The following is an 18,180-nucleotide window of genomic DNA, read 5'->3' as shown; positions in this document are numbered from 1 at the left end:
TTATTATCACTTTCATAAAGAAATAAATATTTACCCTTTGCTAGTTTTCCCGATAATGCATCTAAATCACTTATTTTACCATTTTTTTTACTCTATGATATCGTAGTTGCAGAACAAATTACACTTATAGTATTAAAAAAGTATTTTGGGTTTAGTGGATTTCGAACCCTCGTCGATAAATTTAAAAAAAACACACAAGGCACCCGGGTCTTAAACAACTGAAGAGAACATAACAAAACAAAACATAACAGAACATTTTTTTTTTACTTTGAACCGTTATAAAAAATATATAACACATGTCCTAGCAATAATTGATAAATGCGAGAGTACATATACATATTTAAATATATCAATGTTTTCAACATTTGAACGAAATAAAGTTAAGCATTATTATTTAAAGCCGTCATATTGTAGCTTAAAATAATGTTTGCAATTAAAAGCTAGTTTTCGCAGATATGCAGTGTTTTCAGAGTTTAATTATTGAATAAATGTAAACGTACTTGGTTTTGCATAGTAAATTTATGCACATTTACGTTGATTTCTTTCAATATAAACATATCTGCCTCTTTCAACATTTAACATATGATAGGACAATCTTAACCTAGCAATAATATTTCTAAATCTACGGCAATACAATTTATCTATATACGATGACATATGAATAGTAGATTTTAGTTCTCTGTACAACACTAGTGAACTATAGTCTATATCATTTTTCAATGCCTAACTAATGAGTCGATTAATATTCTCCTAAATATAGCCATTATAGTAATAAAATAATCAATATTAATATACTCCGGATATAACCATACTTCATTGAATTCTGCATCACAGCAGTGGTTGATATTTGACCTGTTAACAGTCCAGGTAACATCAAGTGGTAATGTCAATCATCCAATCACGCAACAAACAAAGCTGTAATTAAGTGTTTGGCGTTGTCAACGCTACAGAAAAGTGTGGTCTTCAAAGACAATTTGGAGCAAATATAAACATGCTGAAGGGTTCCCGCTTTTGGTATCTTAGTTTAAACACTCCAAATGATTTGCCACACTTTACTTCGTCGTACAAATCAAGTGCATTTTATAAAATCATGAGCGAAGTATCTTTGAACAAACGCGTTATGAATATAATCATATCCTCCCTCTAATGTTTCTCTTTTCTGAAGTTTCCTCTGAAAATCTTCATGTATTTGTTTTATGTTGGTGTAGGACTTCAGCATGGAGTGGCAAAATATTGGAGATAACAAATTCCACTTGCAATGCTATTTTGAAATTCTGGGTATTAACATTCTCTGACGGCATCACATACTTGTGACGTCCTTTCAATTATTCACTTAAAGCACCGTCTGTGCCGAGTTATTCAGCATCGTGTTGTTGTAAACGGGATCCTCTGCAAATAAACCAGTTAGAAGGATTACATAGATAATCTTGATCTTTATCTTTCAATTCGAAACCAAGTGTGAATAATAATTATACGTTTTGAAACAAAGACATCGATGATCAAAATTTCACGCTGTTGTTATATTTTGATTTGTGTTTATATTGCGAACGTTATTCATTTGTTATTGCTCACTGGATTTATGAACACATGTACAAACCAACTTTTGTAATTATTTATGTGACCTGATATCATAACATAAGCTACATCCATACCTGTCTTAAAATTTTCGTAGCATGCATTGGGTTTGGAACTTGACCCATCCAACGCTGTATACACGTGCGATTTGTCGGGACTGAAAATAGATATTGTAATAGTTTAGTGTCCATATATATCGCCTTCAACACATTATGTTTCTTATCCATGACGTGATTACTTAAAAGTTGACCGTATAAGGTATGTAACACAATATCGAACTAATTGGCGGCAATTGTCAAACAAAAAAAAATTATGAATTAAACTATCCCGTACGATTTTTCTGTGTCAGATTGCTATATAGCGTTTAGGCCAGTTTACCAGGACTTTGTTTCCTTTTTTGAATGTAAAACGTTATTTCTTTGGGTTATTAAGTGTATAAGACGAAACAGGTCCTTGACACTTCAATTCAATTTGTAACTGTAAACATAATTACATCGATTTGGAAGATAGTTTATAATTATATTGACCGTAAAAGTACTTAAATATCATTAATCAATTGCGTTGAGTTTACATGCCTCAGAGGTATATTATTTCATAGTGACAGTAAAGATATTAAAACACGAGTTCAACCATGATGTTGCTTTTACAGGAATCAAATGTAATTCAAACCTAAGAAAATATTGATTTGCATTTGTTTTTTCTTTCCAAAGTGCAAATAAAATGGTTACCACAATAAACCGACAGATAGGAAAGCATCATTTACGAAGAAGTTTACGAATATTTATACATACAGAAGAACAAAATAATCTACTTATAATTCCAGTAGGGCATGAGTCGATGATATGGAAAACTAAACCCGTAGCTAAGTATACACACAAGTCGCTGTGACAGCATGTCTTTCCGTAAATTCATGCATGTTTTCAAACTGAAACACTATACACAATGTAAGTTATATGTATTACATATTAACAAAATTATCATCATAGAAACAATTAGACATGCGAAATATTAACGAATATATACGTTCAAGCCGTTCTTAATTCATATTGATATTACAACATAGTTAGAGCGACATACGTAATATAAACATTTATTTATCAACTATTACGTATTTGGCGAGATACAGAGACAATTGCGGTACCAATACCAGAAAATTGAAGACAAAATATGCCAGAACTCGCTCAATATCGACCAAACTCGGCCAATATCAACAAAACTCGTCTAATATGAGTTTCCTCCGTTTTGATTGGCTACAAAACTCGCCTAATATAGGATTTGAGAAAAGGGCCATTTTCATTGGCTGTCGAAGTCGCCTAATATGAAAAAATATGCTGGAAATGTTTTTAAAGGTAGCTATTTTGTTTTCCGTTTTCCGACTTTTAAAAAAAAAAAATGTGCTTCGTATAACTTTATGATTGAACCACTTTGAACGGTTTGATATAACAGTTGTATTTAACCCTTTGGTGGATTTTACGACTATTATGATTTGTATGCCGACAAAATGGACGACGAAGATAAAACATTTGACATTTTGGCCAACGATTTACAAAATAAGACGAAAAGACATGCTTCCTTACAATGTACAGTGCTTTATTCATAAGTATGTGCAACGTCACTATAAGTACGCATGTCAAAATCAGCAAAGTCAAGTCTAAAAAAGCAGACACCATGAATGAATAAGGGATACATACGGCTTCAATGTGAACTTAAGGTAAGTTATAAGAATGTTTTAAACCAAAACGGTTATAGTTAATTTATAAAATACTAATTAATTAGGTGATTTCATATTGTCCCAGTTATTTGCCTTTCGGGCTCAGGCAAATACAGCTAACCTCGGACAAATAACTAGGCCAATATGAAATAACTTTATAATACAAAATATAGTAATGTTTCAAACTATATAAATGACAAACATGTATTTAAGAAACTGATTAATTTTCAGTGTATTATTTCATTGCATTTTAAATATTTCTGGCTGAAATATACAGATAGTCATTGAGGTAGATCATTTAAAAGACTTAACTAAATATATAGACAGCCTTATGGATGACCTAAATAGTTGTAAAATGAACAACAAAACATAATTAGATACTCATGTTCTATCATATTTGTCGAACAACCCGACTCTTGGAATGCCTCTATATTTGCCAAATCCCATTGTATGTGCAGATAATTTTAAATATGTCGTTTTTTTCTTAAAACTATCCCCTTTGATGTTAACTAACTTACGTTCAAAAGAAAGAGTGTCCATAATTATACAGTGCAGTAGCAACTGAAGCGTAAAATTAACAGAAGCATTCCAGTTAGGTCTGGTAAATAATTATACATTTAACCAAGGACAATGATGTATGTGTGGTCTGTTTTTGGTGTTTGTTTATGTGTTCGTTTGGTGACTTACAAGATGAGTCTAGTCAGCACATTTATTTACTCAAATTCAATATGAAATAAATAAGATAAACACTAGAATTCACGGCCTCAAATTGAGTATTCAAAAACATTACATACACTCAAGTGTATCAAATATTTAAAGACCAGATGGTCCAGTTTAACAAACGTAAGAATATATTGCACATGGATCATTGGATCCATACAGTGTTATTGTTGTCACGATATAAAAGTATGTACGTACGATTCATAAAATGGATTAAGTACAATTGGAGAGTCTTGACTATCACTATAACTATAATGCAAAATGTCTTTCATAATAATAGTTATGCTTTCAACGAGTTTGTTTGTGAAAAGCAGATACCATTTAACATATATTAAAAAAATCTTTTTTTATTATTTGTGTTTACCAACTGTTCAAGATTATATATGTTTGGATGTCTGTTAAATTCTGGTTGCATTTACCGTTTACGTTCGTTATCAAAAATATTACATAAGAATGTATTTCGTCACCAATTTCATAACATGTTTGGCATTTTCTTACATTGCCTGGAATTATTTTTCAAATACCTTTTCTGTTGGTAATCTGTGTGTTTTGTTCTAAACTTGGTAAGTGGATATAGTAATAGTAGTATTTTGGTGTTAAATGAAGATTCTTGTTACCGTCAAATGAAGTTTTGAATATTTAAAAAATGACTATTGACTATTAATTTTATATATTTATTATAATTATAATAATTATTATTATTATTAGCCTGTATTAAAAGTACTCAGTATGAGACAATTTTCTTTGCTATATCTTGCGTTACTAGTGTTGTTCAAGTTTCGCCATAACCATATGATTTGAAGTTGAACATTTAAATTTGAGAACGTACTTTGGAAAATTCAGCTGAACTCTCTCATTAACTTGAAGATTTTCGTAACACCAAATTTCTGCGCCTTGAAGTAAAATTGGTTGAACTATTTTATTGAATAAGATCGATAGGTAAATTGAGTCTATTTGATTTTCTGAGGAGACTATAAGTTGCTCTAGTTGCCTTCGATGCATCATGTATTTTGTAATTATAGAAAGAACCTGCTCTACAATTCAGCACACATACATATTAATATTCCTTTACTATATCAATTTGGTTGTAGGCTTTAAAAAGATATTTTTTATTTTGTTGTATTGATCGTAAGTTTGAGGTCAGTGCTGTAATTAGAGTAGGCATCGAGAACTTTTTCAGGTCATGTGCCGTTCCTGCCATTAGGATAGTGTCATTTGGATATAGTAAAATAAAAAGGTGACTTACGGCACAGATCATACATTTCATTTGTATAAATAGCATATATATCAATTATTTTACAATTAACCCACACCATATCACATAAAACATTTAGTGTCATTTAGAGCACACATACGTAATTAATTATTCAATATAATATTGATTTATTAATAAATTATAAATAATTGATTAATCAATTAATTCATACATTAAGTTTGAATATATATATCAAGACGTGTGGAGGTTTCGGCATTCTTTCCATTTTTTGTAAACTTACCCATTTTCTCCATCTTCTGTAAAATAAATACAGAAACAAATAAAAATATCTAAATGTGCATAACTGTTCTAATTTGTCATGGACATAAAGGCTTGATATGAATAGCAATTTGAACACAGCGACTGCACAACGTGATACATATAATTATACATATATGGGTTTTATGTAACATAACACACTATTTATAATTGTAGCAATAAATCCAACGTTGCAGCGAAAGTTGGCGAAATTCGTTGAAATTCGCTATCAACAAGCTTACTGCAAACAACAATTGCATTTCTTAGCTTGTGAATATAAAAAAATATGCTGACCGATGCATAAAATGAAACTGTAGCGTTTAGTAATTTACGATATCAATTACATGATATCGGCGTGTTACACTTACTAAGAACTTCATAAACCGATATGGCAGTTATCATTGACACTTCTTCATACTTCGGATCTGCATTATATCCAGGATGGTCTGTACCGGATCTGAAAATGTGAGGAAAAGGTTATAGAGATATCTGATCTAAATGTATTGGTTTTTATAAAACACAAAAAGAATATGTTGATAATATTTCCTAAAATCAGTTATATAATAAAGTTCACTCCCATTGTTTGACTCATAATATTATATTAAATGATGGAAAAGCTTATTTACATTTATACCAATTCTTTATGAAATGAAAAGAGCGTCTGTTGTACAATTTGGGTAAATAAACCTGCTCTTTGTCACAATGACAAGTTTGAAACAATACAACCTTTAAGTTTCTTAAAAACAAACTGAAAATACATTCGGATAATACAAAAGTAGGAACATTTTAGAACCTTCGCTTTGACAGCAATAAGATGTGCAACTTGTTAACTACCGACTATATTTTAAGAGTACTTAAAACATATGCAATACTCCCGAAGGAATAAAAACTAATTAAAAAACTGTACGTAGTTCGGGGAACTATTTTAAGAAGCCACAATTACTTTGTGATCGGTATTAATTTAGGACACTGTCCGAGAATAAGAGAATTATAACACGTATATTGTTGAACCTATTATTATATGTCTAGTAAGGTTACTGATACAACTATTGAAAGGAGATCATTAGAAAGCCAAAACGCCATCCAAATTTCGAAAAAAGTGTTAGTTTGGTTGAAACAATTCTTTGACAGCTACTGAAGTTTTTGGCTACCAAAGGAACAAGACAAATCTGTGCTTTTATCATTCGCACTTATGTTTTGAGACTTGACTAAATAGACGTGTCTTCAAGGCCAATTACACGGACTCGCTAACACTTACATGGATTGCCCAGCAGGCACATCTGCAAAAAAGGAATGCGGTTAACGTAATATACATTTTGGCATGGCGAAATTGTTCATGAAAAGACGTAAATCAAGAACAGTTTGTTCTGTAATAGTTTAGGGTACACTAGTGGCGGCTTATTTAAAGAAATATTTTCGTACAAATACGAGTCTTACATACGCCTTTGTCGTACAGCAGATACGTACGATATAAAAACACAATATGGTAAACGACAAGTTCGCTTCTCTTTCAAACAAACACGAATTATATAAAATAACATCACACTTATTGCAAGTGTTCAATAAAAATGCTAAATACCTTTTTTCCTGACAGTGTTGCAATTCACTGCATACTTCCGTCTTAGAATAACCACGACAATAGTTACAGCCACGATTGCTGCGATACTTCCGCCAACACCGCCAATAACTGGACCAGCACTGGAACCTGGTTGTATACATACAAACATTTTAAATAAAAGACATGTATATTTTTATTTCATTTAATAAAAATTTAATTGTATATTAAATGTAAAATTGATTTGCTTATGCATATCTATTAATTTGATAAAAAAACACGAAGCAACAACAACATAAAAAGTAACAACAACAACAATGTAGCAACGGCGGATGCAGCGATTGGGATGTATGATATAGCGCCGACGAATGCTAACGAAAATGCCACTAGAAAATCATCACCATTTTTGCTATAAGATGAGATAAATCCTTATCTGCTTTCTTATAAATGAATCACAAAAAATAATCGATATTGAATACATTTAACTATGTATTTGCAACGATAAACGAAGTTAAATTTTACTAGCCAATAATCTAGCACAGCGAAAACCCACGTCATAGGGGAGAAATAGCTGAATCTTAATTGAACTTGATAAAATTAAATGTCATGTGGTTATTTGAATTCATAGTTTGATTTTATTGAACAGTTATTGCGACGTCTTGCAATTTCACTGATTGTTTCATTTTAAATAAAATAAGAGTATAATTTTCGGAAAGTATGTTAAAGCATTGAATAAAAAATTTGTTTCGTAACAAATTTTTTTTATCGCCTTTAATAATTGATATCGTACTTTAATGTACTTAAGGGAAAAACATAAAAGCATCAATCAATGTAAGGCGCGTTTCAGCAAAAAGGTAAGTCTCAATTGCTAAAATTTCGGCTTTTTATTTTATTCAGCTACATATAAACAACTTCGAGCGTCGGTTGTTTTTCTCATTTGGCATATAAGTAGAACCCGATTGATATACAAAATATGAGAGGTAAAGGTATTTGCCATTGTTTTGCGATATTTGCTTTTAATGTCGTTAAAAGCTCTCATTTGTAATGACAAAATATGTATGTTTATAATGTAGCACAATAAATGTCAACGGCCTAAACTCCGTAAATCAGGCAGTACATAGCGAGTTGTATACACTGAAGACACAATACGCTATCCCGGCTATAAATTGCACTCCCAAAGGCTCCTTCTACACCGAGATATAAACATGCTCGAACACAAAATTTGCGTAAACACGTTTAGTAGGCGTAACAAAATGCTAAGACATAAAATAACAATTCACGGTGACAAAATGGAATCAGACGGTTCGAGCGTGGAGGATAATACGAACGTCTGTAATGAAAACGGATACGGCGAAGGAGACGACATGGCTGACTCCTCGGAGGACGAGCAAAAGGTAGATGCTACTTGGAAACGGGATTAACACAACATAAAACGCAAATATCAGAAAACAATGGCGCAAAGCATGACCGCCATTATTGTATGGATCAAATCTCTTCAATCGAATCATATTTGAAAGTCAATTAGGAAAGCAGAAACAACTGGTGAAGGTAATGATAAACTATACACATGTAGTTTAGGTGACTTTTGATTTTTATGTTGCTAAGAAATTATACATGTTCGATTTTTGTTTTAAATTACGAATAGTCTTTGATATACGTCGCAAATATTTTGATGTGGTGGTTATTTTTGATTGCGATGTACAGTCATAGTTTTGTCTCAAACACGTATCAATAACTTTGAATAACATTTTTGTTCTATTTTGTTTTTGTTTTCAGCCAAATACCACCAGTATATATCAAACTTTGTATGCGAATCCTATCGCTGTAATGTTTTTATCATTATCAATACCTTTACCACTTTGATTGATCACCCATAATATTCTTACAGGTACAATTCCAAAATACACTTGTTTATGCAGGTTTTTGCAATTTCCCTGGTAAATTTTCCCGATTTTTTTTCTGAAACAGGTCGTCAACGATATTTTTTTCAAATACACTATATACCGTAATCTATACTCTATACCATAGGCAATTCTGTTTTCTCAAGTAAAACCAGCTAACGGCCAGTATACCGAGTAAAATAAAACATATATTGAAAGGGGAATCAGCTGTAAATTATGACATAGTCTCACTTGTCCAGAACGTTAAAAATATTAAGCAAACACCGAATAAAATACTTTACATAGTGCAAATAAAAACTCTTAAAGCAAACGATGTTTAAGAAGTTAAATGGAATGAAATTCTTGCAACACCTTTCGAGATACATATGCCATTAATACTACAATTAGAACGTTCCATTACAAGCACATACAGACTTAACAACAAACAGATAGCTGCATCAATGCAAGCTCACAAACTCAAGTTTATGCCAATTCTGTTCTGAATATATAGAGACAATGGAATATTTTTGGGGAATGTGTACTTACACAAAATCCGTTGAACAATCTAGATATCCTGTTTTTGTCAATATATATCCCCATATGTCTTAATATTAAAACTATTACTTTAGGATGTTTTTAAAAAAAAATAGTCGTTTCATCCTTTTCGTGATTGTGTGGTCAAAATATTTTATATATTCAATGAATCCTCTAAATATTACTCCAACTTTTACAGCTTTTAAAAGCTAGGTTTACGAATCAAAATCGAACATAAATTACATTTGTAAATGACATGGCATCTTTTAAAAGACGAATTACATATAAACAACATCTTCTGGTACATTTATTTCTTTTTATATTTTCGTACTTTGTGTGGTTGAAAAAATCTTTCTTATTTTGTCTTGCGTTTCCTTTCTTTGTCTGTTTAATCAAATATGTCCAATTGATATTTCTATCTGTAGGACCATCACTCTCACATCTTAAATAAGCATATCATGTAGCACACCATATCTTTTGTTTTACATTAATTGTGTATAATTATGATAAATTGTGTTGTGTAATGTGAGTAATTGAAAGTTAAAAAGACCGCAAGCTGCGGTTGTTTAAATGCAAAATGGTTATGAATATTCAAGACTGGAAATTCGTTAAAATTAATTAAAACGTCATACCACTGTACTTCAATGTTTCCAAAACCCCACATCGACTGAATGCAACAACAACGTTTGTTTACAAGCAAAATGTGATTAATGTTGGAACAAAGTTCCGTCAAAAGAAATTGTGTAACTTGTATAACGTTATAGGGCATTACTATTTGCCTCACAACTTGCGTTTATGAGATTCATTTAACGTTGTTTGCAAAGGTTTAAGTAAAAGGAACAGACCCTCTACGAAGGGTCCTGGTGACAACCGGCAAAACGGACAACCTCCCGGTCAAATATCGTCAAATTTATGATACAAATGGTCATTATGCAAGCATTTTGTTTTTCGTAGATATTTCCTATAGCCTTCCCTTTGGCCTTCTTTTAATGCATGTTCGTTATGTGTGATATGAGTGTTACCAAAATTATTTTTTAAATTTGAAATGCTAGCCAGCTCAAACTTGACGGCTATTTATTTAAACGAATGGCAAAAGAATCGGTAAAGACGGTCAGTCAAACAATATTTCTCTGAAACAATTTCAAAATTCGGCAACATATTTATGACAATATCACTTATTTACAGTGTTTGTAACAGGTATAAAGAAAATGTCTGGTCTGTCATGGTAGATAATCACCCCAGTAAGAAATTTCGACCAGTAAAGTGCCAAAGAAGACCAGCATAAGTCCACTGCCAGTGAATACCTTCAGAAGAAAAGATATACGAGGTGAGTTAAAACATTTTTATTATATAGTAAATATCATGAAAACAACAGTAGACCTCGCTTTGTAACCCCATCTTTAATGACCCAAGTATTCAGAAGTAGTTCTAATGGTTATCTAAACGTCAGAGTAGTCTGCCCTCGGCATATGTTTTCGGAACTGCCAAATTTATCTTAAAAGGTCATTCCTTGAATGATCTCTCCACCCCTAAAGTACAGTTATGAGAATAAAGTATCATCAGAAAATTTATCTACAACATGAAATTCTAGCTCAATGTTTTTGTCGAGGTTACTACCACTACCATAGTTGGAAAGCTTCCGGATTTTGATTATACTCAAACAGCTTCAAAGGAATCTTACCACTAGAAGTCAGATATCATGAAAAACAGAAGAACAAGATTTATTTTAGAAGAAGGAGATTCTCATCAGTCCACCAATACTCGTTGGTCCTCATTCTAATTCAACTTTTGATGTCTTATACCAAAAGCAGGACAACCAGAGAAAAAGCTTTTGCAGACAGAATATAATTCAAATCAGAGTGTATTAAACATATTACATAGTAAAAAAGTTAATACTGAGAAATCAAAAGTTCTGGTATCAGGAAATGGTGGTCAATACAGAACGTATGGTTATTGGTATTTCAAAGGAGAAGAACTCCAAGTCTTGTCATTTTACAAGTACTTAGGAGCGTATTTTACTCTCAAATTGGGTTTGTCGATGACAGAAAACATGTATGCAAAAAAGCTTTTAGAACACTAGTAATGAATATATAAATATACAAAGTGCCTTGGCCACTTCTAACCACAAACAGCGTTCAAACTGTTTGACGTTTTGGTTTTACCGTACTGTGCTATGCGTCTAAAATATAGGGATATAAGCTTTCTGAAAACACAACTATACAAGATAAATTATGCGTTAATACCAAAGCTTCCATTTATTTGATTTTAGCGAATGCGGACGAATATGACGAGATATGTGAAACACTGGACAAAACGTCTTCAAATGTCTACACAACGTTGAACAAGGTAGTGTAATTTGATGCGCCGGGGGCAAAACGAAGCCAGATGAACGAACTGGACAACCCGCATTAAAATACTTTTATTTGAATACGGCTTTGTATATGCGTCGATTGTAGACCAAATTTGGATATAAACGATTTCATGTGTTCATTTACTACAGAAATATTTCGCTTTACATAAATTATTTGTTGAAATAAACTTATCTGCCTAAACAATTTAACATCGAGAAATTAATTCATTGTAAAATATAGGGAAGAACTTACCATGAGTATGCAATATTTACATAAAAAGCAATATCAAGCTTTTGTTGTTCTGGCCTGATGAAAGAAAAAGGTAGGCATATAAATATAAAGAGATAATACAGTTTTGTGCATATTGTTAAAGTCGTAATGTATACACTGAAGAAGACAAAGTTCACTTCTTTGAGAGAATGGAGGGGGAAAAGTTTTGTTGCTTAATGGCTAGAGCCATTTAAGAGCGTTCATTTTTTAATGCCATCATGTCAAATAACCAGGTTGGTCATAGTTTTTCTTTTACATATATTTTATGCAAATCGTTTCTTAAAGACGGAGTTTGTCTCGATGTTATTTAAATTTGTTCGTTTAACACCATGATGTAATGTTATGTTTTATTTGCCGGTTATGAACTGATCTGATTATCAATTTGCTTACAAGTTGACCATTCTCTGAATGTATACTTGACTAAAAATAGTACATGCATGTCGTAAGTATATTGCAAAATGTTCTATTTATACATGTGTGTTAATTCATACAACCTTTCGAAAAATTGTGGAGATGTTTTAATAAAATTAAAATGATTAATGTGTATTTTGGGCTAGGGTTTGTGTGACGAAAAAAGCTTCTCGCTATTCGCTTTGTCATGAAATTTATTTTCACCATTCCAATTACATATAAACACCAAACTTCGAGGACAGCAGCAGCAGTACAAACACTTATATTCTCTACGATTTCTTACTTTACCCTTTTACGATCAAAAGCCTACCATGGGATGAAAATTAAACAAGAGCAATGCAGATGTTCACCAACACTTGATTATAGGATAATCTGCATGCTTAAGTCGATCCCGAACTATGGCTTAAGGCGTTAGGCGTTTAAGTGAAAAACTGTACCCACATGTGACAAACCTTTTAACCCGTTCTTATTCATGTTCGAGAGGAACAGAGGAACCCAATCTAAAAGCAACCAATCGACATGGTCTGCGAAAGAAAGCTGGGAAAAAACAAAAAACGACAGACTGACAAAACGCCTTCAGCTTGACACATAAAATAAAGGGAGAGAAAACCCTACGAAACTACTGAGAAGCACAGTGACAAGGCTAAAACTGATATAAGAAATTTCACAAAAAGAACACAGTACATATAGAAGTAAACAACAGAGTAATACACATTTAAAATATAGCTGTACATAAAGTTAATGAAGCCAATGCAAGTGAGTCAAGTATATAAAGTCAAGAGTGAAACAACTCTGTGAGAAAGGACGCTTCATAGAACTAATCGTATTATCTCTATGAATAATAAAGAAGATGAATATAATATTTCAAGAACGTTGCAAAACTACACAGTTAAACTGTGTTTACGAAGATAATTGAATTCAATAAGGCAAACAAAAAAGTAAATGTTGATATACATAATATGAAACATGTCACAGAAGATGAAACATTAGATTCAGATCATGATACGAGATAGTGTTATGTGAATACAACATTCAAAACAAGGGGTAGATGATGGCACGGAAAAATACATATGTATATTGTTGTATTTGTATTGTTATAACTGAGTTCTGTAAATTCCTTGACTAATTAAAAGAGTGGAGGCCAGTTTTGTTTACAATAGGGGACATATGGATGAATGTTAGGAATGCTTTTGGACTATGTGTATGCATGTTCGTTATTTTGACGTATTTGGGCTCGCTATTTGGAATTATATATTCTAGAATGAGGGTGAAATGTTAGATCATGTAATATGTATTAAACTAGCTTAGGGGAATAACGGGACGTTATTCATCTATAGTATGGTGAATTTTTAAAATAAGGTACCCTGAATTGTATTCCTTTGTCTACAGATAGAGTTGTGATCCCGAATCATTGAAGTACTTGGCGTTTATCATGTGCCATTAAACGGAGTTTATGTTTAAACATTTGGCTACTGAGCTTGTTTCTGTAGTTGTTCATACAAATGTTGTGTTAAAGTATTTTGAAATGATAATTATCCTTTTAGGAGATATTGAACAATGAATTAAAACTTACAATCTTATCTCAACGAAATATGTAATGTGTAAACATGACCTAAGAAATTACGTGTTAACCAATTCCAATGCTATGTCAATATATTGTATAAATATTTTCAATGTCTAATTTCACAAATAGTGCATTAGACGATGAAATTGACTTCCAGCATGGTCAAAACACATTTATTATCCAAAATAAGATTGAATCTCAAAATTCAAGCCACAGTGTTTATACCGAAAGCCGGCATTTTGTTTGAATTTATTCAAACCAATGCTTAACCGATCGATATACAGTATAAAAACCACGCATCGGTTACCTCCCTTTAAAAAATAAACATTTAGACTAGGGTAGACAAATTATAAAAAAAAATCAGCATTTAAGAAAAAAAACTGGCTGGCGGGCGCACAAAAAATATTATTATTATTTTTTTTCAATTTGAGCGGTAAATCCGCGGAACAAAACATCAATTTGGGGTGGCCCAAAAGTTAACACGAACCGAAGTTCGATGCCAAAATGTAGATATACATAGCTATCACTTGGTGGTCAAAATACAAGTAAGAGTTTCTCGTTCCATGTTTTCAAAAAGGGCGCATTTTTTAAAGAAAACTGGTAATATATTTTGCTAAGACTAGTGGAAGATTTTCCTAAAATCTTTCAATGTACATTTATTATTATTTGAAATACGGTTTATACTTCAACATATTTCGGTATATTGTAAGACTAAGTGTACTGCACTTGTTTGTTATATTGCTTTAAATATTTGTACATATGTTAAATGGTCTGGTTGCCGTTTAAAGGTGTAAAAAAATCATTGCCATGGGCTCTACTTTCATTTAAATATGAGTTTTCCAAAGGGTGCCGCCACTTTAAGTTTAATAACAAATATCTACTACAGGTGACACTGGTTTTGTTTATCTAATTTTCATGTGTCATTCAAACGACAAAAAACTTATTTGGTGACATTGGTTAGCGAACTGATTTATTCGACGCTACTTTCGAGAGTGCACAATGTAGTGTATAAAATGTATAAATAGTATAATGGACCTTTGAAAAGAAAGGCAACCACTTCCGGTTGGATGTATGCAAACCTATAGTTTGGAAAAATGGAAATGTCCTAAATGTATAAGATCAGATTGAGTATTGCATTATAAATGAATATCCGAGTCTTAACGCTGCAAAGTAAAGAACCTTCGTATATTACCTTGCGCCTGCAGTCTAAACGTTTCAGTATAATTTCCAAGTTCGTTGTTGATATGTACACGGTAATAACCGAAATCGACTTGCTTTACGGAACTGAAGAATAATTTCGTTTGAAGTCGGTCTGCAGAAATAATTATGTTGATGTATGTGCCATTAGAAACGCTATGCCAGACATCAAGAGCTGAATATTCCTTTTCCCACAAAAAGTCCCCCACACGTGGTCGTGGAAAGGCTACAAGGTTAAAAGTTAATACCGCAGGCACTCCGGTTGCGCTTGTGACGTTCTGTTGTTTTGGCACCAATGACGATGGACGAGGTGCACCTGAGAAATGCGAAATGTTCATATGTATTATTTCATTGAAATTGGGTTGGGAAGGGGTATATAATGCAAAGAAAACTCATGGGTAAGCCAAGGAGTGAAACATTCAAGTAAAAACCCTATTTTGAGGCACAAGGTAAGGGCTTAAATGAACCTGAAGAAATGTTGGGATTATTACACTTGTTCCACCATCTATCAAAATTTACAAAACTATAAATATGAAGAACAAATTAGATTCAATATTTAAACTAATAAAGAAGTTCTAAATACTCAGGGCACTAACCTAGTATTATCTATGTAACAATTTCGAGATACTATATAGCTTAGGTTTATCCGTAGAAAATGAGCTTAGCTGCTGATAATTCTATAATATTATTATAATATTAGTTCTACATTAAGTTGTTATTCTATTCTTAAACCTCTCACGTTTATCTTATTATAATGTACTAATTGCAGCCCCCATCAGATCTTGTAAGCTGTTATTTGTTTACTGTTGTTTAGCTTAGAGTTATTCATTGACTTTCGGAAACTAATTCTAGAAATCTCTTTTTGCGCCCATATAGGTCACATACTTTTTTCTGTCAGGCGATCAAATATATTTAAAATATCATTCAAATGTTGGAAGAAATAAACTTACACGGCAATTGTTACATAGATAATACTAGGTTAGTGCCTTGAATGAAGAAAAATTTATCTTGCAAGGCGGAAGAATTTATCGGGTGTACCGAAGGCGAACACCATAAATCTCGCAGCCTAACCAGATAAACTTTCTCCATAAACGGCACTTGCCTAGTATAATATTTATCCTGTTACTTTGTTTATTAAACACGATTGATCACCTTTACATTATCACCTTATAAAAAAAGGACAAATGTTTTTTACTGTTGACATCTGTATACGAGGTACACATATATAAATGCGCCCCACCAAATAGTTCTAAAACAGTTCAATTTTATTCAATATGTTTATTGTCAAAATAATTCAATTTTAATACGTCAATATCAATTCAAAACATAAAAGCTTTAAAAAGTGCGTAAACGTGGATCATCACCAAACAATATCTGAATCATGAATCAATTATTCTGCAAGTAACAAACTACACAGGTCATTGTTCCCGATCACACGTGTTTACAAATAATCGCCACATGTTCAATAGATTAAATTCATGTTGCTTTAAAAAAAAGGTTGGGTGTTCAGAACTGCACCGACAAAGAAAGAAACCATCCCTGCTGTAAGTGAGAATTTGTCTTAAACATGGAAATGAAAGTATCTATCATTGCTGCATATTTTCAGCATTTCCGGGTGGGATAAGTGCACATGTAGATTTTTCTGTCTTTGCTAGTGTCAATATAATGCAGAGTGATGGAACTTCCTGGATGAGTAATTGTTAAAGTCAATTTTGGCTGACTATTGTTTTTTATCCTCTGTCATTTCGGAATAGAAAAGAAGACAATGTTCGTGGTTAAATGCCCAGCTGACTGTAGATAAACATCACGTGGTCAACTATCCTAATAAACTAAAATTTACACTACATCTTGTTATCGGACTGATTGGTATGCAAGTGTAAGGATAAAATATGTTATGAGAAGCCAGACAAACAACATCTATGTTCAATGACGCTATATATCACGGGTGTTAATGGTAATTACGATATGTATGTACTGCAACGGAAACATCGTAAGACTGTCATTTATCAAGTGTGAGTTGTGTTAAGTGATTATGTTGGCATAAGGCAAAATCATCAAAACCAATTTGCCTCGACAAAAATGTTTAAGTTTATCATTTAGATTAAAAAATGAAAAAAATAATGCCGAACACACTATAGTACCAACAGAAGCATAGAAAGTCATTGTACTCACATCTGACGAATAGCGTGAATGAACTGATATCAGCTTTAGTATTGTGCGTATTTCGAGCTCTACACTGGTAAGTGCCTTCGTCCTCACAGACACTTTTGCTGATCGTGAATTCCAAATCGTTTTTGTAACTATGAGTAATTAAATCTTGACCTTGTTTCAACATCGACATAGTAGATAATGGATTACTTTGAGCTTGGCAATATAATGTGACTGGTGTGTTTTCATTCACTTCAAAGATTTGACCGTGATCACTTTGCAATAAGGTAAAATTCGTCACTTTCGCCCCATCTGAAAATTATATATATATATATATATATATATATATACAAAATAGGGATGCAAACGAATATTCGATGGAACGTTTGGTATTCCAATGTCAAAATCGATATTAGAATATTCGATGTTTTCTGTTAAATAAATGAAATAATAAATCCTTTACCTGTTAAAACTTAATAAATGTCGTTTGTCTTTATTTTGAAATGATGAGCCCCTAGTGCCAGAGGCCTGAACCTGATGACTATACATTATATACACGTGTCGTATGGGACATATCGTCGGAAACTTGAAACAGTCCCCATAATTTTCAAAAACTGGCAATCAGGAAATTGACATCAAACAAATTTCAATTATTTTCGGTACATTAAAATGAGCATGCCATGTTTAAGAAATCGGCCTTTAAAATATGTTAGCTTGACTGAATGCCAATGAAGTGTGCAATATTGCACAA

The 18,180-nt window shown here is 32.3% G+C and overlaps 1 protein-coding gene across 1 annotated transcript in view; it reads right to left on the bottom strand.

Moving 5' to 3' along the window:
• Positions 1-311: 311 nt before the first annotated feature.
• Positions 312-18,180, bottom strand: part of LOC128244755 (hemicentin-1-like) — a 50,345-nt gene continuing 32,476 nt past the window's right edge. The window contains exons 7-14 of the mRNA XM_052962815.1: positions 17,454-17,741; positions 15,277-15,597; positions 7,099-7,224; positions 6,778-6,799; positions 5,888-5,976; positions 5,503-5,518; positions 1,653-1,732; positions 312-1,389 (exon numbers count right to left, since the gene is read on the bottom strand). Of these exons, the coding sequence (XP_052818775.1) occupies positions 1,334-1,389; positions 1,653-1,732; positions 5,503-5,518; positions 5,888-5,976; positions 6,778-6,799; positions 7,099-7,224; positions 15,277-15,597; positions 17,454-17,741 (998 nt within the window). The 3' untranslated portion in view covers positions 312-1,333. The remainder of the gene's footprint in view (positions 1,390-1,652; positions 1,733-5,502; positions 5,519-5,887; positions 5,977-6,777; positions 6,800-7,098; positions 7,225-15,276; positions 15,598-17,453; positions 17,742-18,180) is intronic.

This window comes from Mya arenaria, chromosome 8 (assembly GCF_026914265.1).
Source record: "Mya arenaria isolate MELC-2E11 chromosome 8, ASM2691426v1".
NCBI classification, from domain to species: domain Eukaryota; kingdom Metazoa; phylum Mollusca; class Bivalvia; order Myida; family Myidae; genus Mya; species Mya arenaria.
This window is presented reverse-complemented; position numbering and strand designations above follow the sequence as displayed.